At 40.7% G+C, this 6,706-nt stretch overlaps 1 protein-coding gene across 1 annotated transcript; it reads right to left on the bottom strand.

Annotated features, from left to right (window-relative positions):
* Positions 1-408: 408 nt before the first annotated feature.
* On the bottom strand, positions 409-5,123 carry hoxc13a (homeobox C13a). The gene is made up of 2 exons (XM_083770070.1): positions 4,290-5,123; positions 409-1,729 (listed from the first exon to the last, which is right to left on the bottom strand). The coding sequence occupies exons 1-2, from the start codon at positions 4,948-4,950 to the stop codon at positions 1,470-1,472; spliced, it is 921 nt and encodes a 306-aa protein (XP_083626196.1). The 5' UTR covers positions 4,951-5,123; the 3' UTR covers positions 409-1,469.
* Positions 5,124-6,706: the final 1,583 nt, after the last annotated feature.

The raw sequence follows: 6,706 nt of genomic DNA, 5'->3' as shown, positions 1-6,706 counted from the left end.
GCTTTACATAGATCGTGCATTACATTCACCCATTTTCTCTCTCTCTCTCTCACACACACACACACACACACACACACACACACACACACACACACACACACACACACACACACACACACACACACACACACACACACACACACACACACACACACACACACACACACACACACACACACACACACACACACACACACAACCATGCAAGGCACAAACCTGCACATCAGGAGCAATTATAGGGGTTCAGCGTCTTGCTCAAGGACACTTCGAGGGAGCACGGAATCGAACTGCATGGGAAGTCTGCATGTCATCCGGCCACTATACCCGTGAGCGGCTCAGGAGATAACGGGTCTATCTATATAAGCTGCAATGTTTGCTAAACTGAAAGGAAACCCTAGAAGCAGGCCATGTAATTGATTGAAATGTTTTATCATTTTCATAGTCATTATTTATTTATGAAACACGTTACCAGTACGTAATTCAACACCACAATACAGTTCACATACTGCACGAAAAGTAGAAGGTACAGAAGACTGCTTACAAGGCGTGTCATCATCAGATCAAAAATGCTATACACTATAACAAAGAACAAAATAAAACGATTGTGCATTTATGTGTAATACTCACTGACTTTTAATTGTTTACAATCATTCCAGTTGCATGACAGAATTATCCTTCACGGACAAAGGAAAACATACAGGTTTTTGAGAGTCCAATTTACAGTCCTGTCATACTATAGGTGAATATGAATTAAATAATAATGGCATTGCACTGTACAGATTAACAACATAGCAGCCTTGTGTTTACTCTAGGCTTAAACAAAAAAACATATCCCACAAACATATAGCTTTTTGAAATTTGGCAGGCATACTGAACAAAACAAAAACAAAATAGCGTCAGATGTCCCAAAGACTTTTCGGAGAGTTCTGGGTGGGTTGAGGATGCAGAACACCGCGAGTTCATAAGTTCTTATGTTCTCCCTGACCAATTCATATCCATATGGAAATTATCTTTCTTAAAAATGTCATATAACCGTATATAACCTCGGTTCGGTTGGGTCTGCCTGTTGTTGCAAGTCTTGGAAATGTCATCAGTCCTCTTGAGATTTGAGCTTGAGGGAAAAAAATGAAAGAAATAAAAACACGCAATACTTGTGTCTTTGAAATACAGATATCATTTTAAATATTATATATTTATATATGTACATTCATATAAAACAAACGTGAAGTGAAAATTTCAATATTTTTCACAGTTTTTAGAGCAATGATCTCTAAACTGAAAACAGGGGCGTGGCGGCGGAGAGGCGTCGATGAACTTAAATAATATAAAGAAAACAGCTGAAATGTTCTTCAGCCATGACTTTCAGTAAGAGGTAAATATATGGCGTTATGTTTTTGTTTTTTTGGGGGGGGGGGGGGGGGGTAGAGATGCATCAATCAGCTGCAGCGTCGAGGGGTTCGGGGCATCCGTCAAGTAGTGTGCATGTGATTGGTAGTCTTCGATTTACTGACAAATTTCTTCTCCTTGACTCGTCGGTTCTGAAACCAAATGGTCACTTGGCGCTCCGAGAGGTTGGTGCCGGCCGAGATGCGCCTTCGCTTGTCTTTGGTGATGAACTTGCTCGCAGCGTACTCTTTCTCCAGCTCCTTCAGCTGGAGCTTGGTGTAGGGAACGCGTTTCTTTCGCCCACGACGATAACTGCTGACCTCAGGCTGCAGCGGGACAACATCTGAAAAAACAAACAAAGAGGAAACCGTTAGACATATACGTAATAATAATAATAATAATACGTGCCAAAACATCATCTTGTCGTTTTATAAATGTAATAGGCTTGCCTATTAGTGTGGCCTTAATGTAGAAACACATTGTGGTGCAACGCGTGCTCGTGAATATAAAAGGTGAACGCAAAATAGTTTATGGGTTATGGAGGTACAGGTGTGTGTGTGTGTGTGTGCGTGTGTGTGTGTGTGTGTGTGTGTGTGTGTGTGTGTGTGTGTGTGTGTGTGCGCGCGCGCGTGTGTGTGCGCAACATATACGTTACAATCAAGATCTCAGGTGTATGCACCTGCTGAAATGTCGCGACAGCGCACCAAGTATTTCCCCTTGGCTGCTTGATAGGCGTATCCTTATAGTCGACTCTATTTTATGCAATTATTGCTAATTTGCAATGAACTATTTCGATCGTGGACATTCAAAACCAGATTTGAAACTAAACGTCAATCTCAAGTTTCAGCAATGGTCTTAATACTCCTACAGGTCATTTCGTAAAATCACTTGGCGGAATAAATAATCAAATATCCATTGTTACGGAAGCCAAGTGTATTAAATCCACGGTTCAAAATGTTGGTTCAAATTGTGGTTCAAATGTGAGAATTTGAAAATATCAAGTCGTTATATTAAGCTGTGTTTTGGTTAACCAACTGTCCAACTCTAAAGATGGAAGATGGCCTGCTGAGTTACGCCTGTCTGAAAAAATCAAATCCTGACAGTTATCATGACAACGAGGGGAGTGACAATTCTTCGGTATTCTATTGGTTCATCATTAAGTTGCCTGTTTTTTCCCTGTATTGCATTCTAAAACTGTAGCCTAGGCTATATATTCTTCTGAAATAAACAAATATAGAGAATAGTTTACACATTGAGATATACGTGCATTGCGATATGGTCAAAACTTCTGATTATCTCCTAAACAGTTGTTCTTTCTCCCTCCTCAACGTTGAACCTTGTTTGTTGAATGTTGGGAAGCACTGCAGTCATGGTCCAAGGTTTGGGAATTGAACATTTTAGTTAAAACCGCAAAGCTCTGTCAGCGAGAAACATGATAGGACAAGTAGCTATACCCTGGGAATTGATAATACCCTGTGAGAGTGAGACAGAACTATGTTGTTTTTTTCCTACTTCCTGTATAATACTTATGCTACTAGCAAATATGTTCAAGTTTAGAGTGATAAACAATTCCTTATGTCCCTTGAAGATATTAGGACTATATTCATTATAGGGACTACTATTCCACTGAATTGAAATTCCCGTTATTTTGTCCAACATTTTGCAGTTAAGGGCACAGAAAACTGAGGTTATGAATTTATTGTTCAATGTTTCTATCTAAAGGCGTGTGTGTGTGTGTGTGTGTGTGTGTGTGTGTGTGTGTGTGTGTGTGTGTGTGTGTGTACGTGCGTGCGCGCAATCGAGCACTGCGTGACCGTGATTCCGTGCGTGTGCACGCGTGTTTGGGTTCGTGCCCGTGCTTGCGTGGCTCGTTCTTGCGTGGCTCGTTCTTGCGTGTTTTCAACACAGAAAGCGGGCCAAATGCCGTGAGCCGAAGTTAAGGAAACGCATATCTATCCGTATCCGAAATGGACATACCTACAAATTGCATGCAGATTATTAAACCGTCGTGGTAAAGAAGGCAGCCTAGTAAACACTCTGTAAACAGCATACTGGCAGGGCCCCATGTGTCCTTTATCAGATATCAGGTATGCAAGATAGTGAAGATACAAACACCAATTTATAAAGAGACGTGCACTCGTCATGTAACATTTTATGTAACGGGGTGTTGAAGTATGCGCATTAAACGTATATGTCACAAACGAGTCCAAATGTAGCGTATGCAAATATTCACTGGGACACACATTGCAGAATGCTGCTGACAAAGATTCTGAGATTTATTGGCGCAATCCTACGACAGTAGCCGCCTCGTTATATTATCATATAGGGGGCAAAGGTATGCAGTGGTGCTCCTTTTTTTTCTGCGTGACTAAGTGACTTGGACACTACTGCATTCATCATATGACTTCAAAAGAACAATGCCGAAAGCTAGTGTTACCGAATTTATATTAACCGTTAAGTGACCACCGCCATACATCAGAGACAGCCTATTAAGCCACACTGTTACAGATTTCATCTTTAGCCTGTACATGCTTTGGGATGTTTAAGGTCGAGCCTGGACTCAACCTTATAACATCCGAGGACAAGACATTGTTTTTAATCGCAACCACACGTTGTAGCCCATAAAAACCAATGATAAAGCACGAACATTGACAGTTGAATAATGAATTGACAGTTATTCTTCTACAAATGTCCTTCACACGTTATAAGTTAAAATGCACCTCAACATATATAGAGAACATCTAATGCCATTTCAAAACAAAGGAAATATTTGCCAAAACAACTGACATATAGGCTGCTTATATGTCATGCATGGCATGCTAGGTGCAATGGTTAAAATATTTTCAGTAAGAATTACAGTAAAAATAATGATATATATATATAATAGATATGAATGTATATACCTGGAAATGGTGATTTCCAAAGATGAGTTGATTGCGTCTGTTCTTTGGAACAGTACACCTGCCCATCCCAACCATTGGAGAGAGCCCAGTGCTGATAGCCCTCCATTGGAATCAAGGCGTCGTGCCGGGGTTCAGGATGACTGATACTGGGTACCACCGAAACGTCGAGGTATCCCGGAACAGCTTGATAGGAGCTGGCAAAACTTGGATAGAAAGCGAACTCTTTCGCCCTGCTAGATAGTTCTTCAGTGGGCAACGCTGTGCTGGGCTCGGCGTATTTCTCTGCAGGGTGATACGAGCAAGGTTTCTGCTGCAAGTTCACGTTGTGCGAATGCGATAATCTACAACCGTAATAAGGGTTTCCAAACGGATAACCATAGCTCAAAGATGCACTCGACGAGGATTGGGGTGCGGGGCACTGTCGGCCGGTGTCTGGGGAAGAAATATCCGAGTAGACGGAGCCCTGGTGGGTCGCTATGCTGCCAGAATGTCGTCCCAGCGCGGGGTGCGACATCAGGTCCCTGCAGTGGGTCGCAGGGCAATTGCCGCTCAGTCCCTCCATTGTTTGGTTTTTATTCTGGTTATTTTCATTCGGGCTTTTTTCATAAACGTACATCAAGGTGTCCGCCCAGCGTGGATGCAGAACCAGCGAAGTCGTCATATCAGGGGCTGCCGATGCTTTTTAAAAGTCGACTACTCCAAGACGGACACCTCATTTCCAACTACATTTTACACAGGCGCATGCGCACACGAGACCCGTGTGTCCAGTTCATTAAGGATCTGGCACGTGATATGCTAACAAGTCCTACGAGATTGGGCTAGTGAGTGGGGGCAGCACAGCCCTTTAAAGAGCCACTGCCTCACATGTCACTGCTTTTTCTTGAGAATACCGAGTCATATCATTGGCTAAAATCACATACAGGAACATCCTTAAAGGGGAGTGTGTGGATAGCTCCAAGATTGGGAAAACGAAAATAATATGTGAAATTTGGCCGACTGCGTGGACTATACCAGTGGATGACAAACTATAATAGCCTAAAATGTGGAAACATGGAAAATATGTGATTAGATTCCGATTTTGCTCATTAAATGTAACTTGATTTAGCCTAGATATAGACTAAAGCAAGTATAGGCCTATACGGTAAACACATCCAAGAGTATAAATATGACTTATAAGCATAATGCTGATTTGCCAATATTTTAAAATGATATCCATCTGTGTGTGGATATATGTATGTATGTATGTATGTATGTATGTATATATATATATATATATATATATATATATATGTATATATATATATATATATATATATGACAATTGTGCTATACAGGATAATTGCTTTGACAGGATAGCAGATATCCCTGTTTCCAATTTAATGGTAAGCTATATATTTATAATAGAATATTTGATAGCATATATACGGACCCTCCGACTCGAAACTATAAGCAGGTATTTAGATATAGATACCACTGCACAAGATACCTAGTATAAACTATTTTTATTGTAATTATTTATAGGTAAATATCTATCATTGTATTCCGTACACAAAGTGTTGGATGACAGTGACTAATTCGAATAGATATTAATAACCTATATGGATACCGGTAGTTGCTTTTTCGTGGAATATTTTTCCGACATTTTACTTCAGTTTGGTCCAAGATAGCATTTCAATATTTGCATTACTCTTTGACGCACCAAACACTAACCAATTAACATGGCCATCGAAGTAATACAAATGTAACCTACTACAAGTCTATAGCCATTCAGGTCAAATAATTATAGGCTAGTATATATAGAGTTGATAGTTGATATTTATACATCAACAAGCCTGTGACCCAAGACTTCTTTATTGTGAATGAATCAGACTCGTTGTTATCCCACCGATTAAGCCCATAACAAGAGCAGATGAGGGTTACAGCAGGAATAGAGCCTATGCTATTTACTGTGTCACATTACCTTTCAGACAGGAGACCGTGTGTGCCATCTTTAATGCGCCGCTATAATCACATCACAATAACCGTATCGTAGCCGACAACAGGTTATGTAGCCATAGCGGCAGAACCGCAGTGTTTGGGATGAAAATGTTGTGGTTTTTGGTTCGACCATTATAGGCTATACTTCATGCAGCGCACAGGCCCAGTTGCCTTTTCAATGATCATTTGAGAGGGAGAACTAAAACAATAAACGTTCCTCATTTCTCACGATGCTCCGTTTCACCATATGAACAATATTCATTCATATATCACTCCCGTGGATGGATGCTATAAGTGAAGAACAAGGGACCATTTTCACACACTGACTGGAGTGTGTCAAGTCTACCTTGTTCAATTAAACATCCGCTTGGAGCAAACATATTTTCCTTTGGAATCCTCCCCACTATATGCCTATTTTACACGTTTGCCATTTACCTTTC

The sequence above is a fragment of the Protomyctophum parallelum genome (assembly GCF_964188405.1).
Source record: "Protomyctophum parallelum genome assembly, chromosome: 7".
Taxonomy (NCBI): Eukaryota; Metazoa; Chordata; class Actinopteri; order Myctophiformes; family Myctophidae; genus Protomyctophum; species Protomyctophum parallelum.
This window is presented reverse-complemented; position numbering and strand designations above follow the sequence as displayed.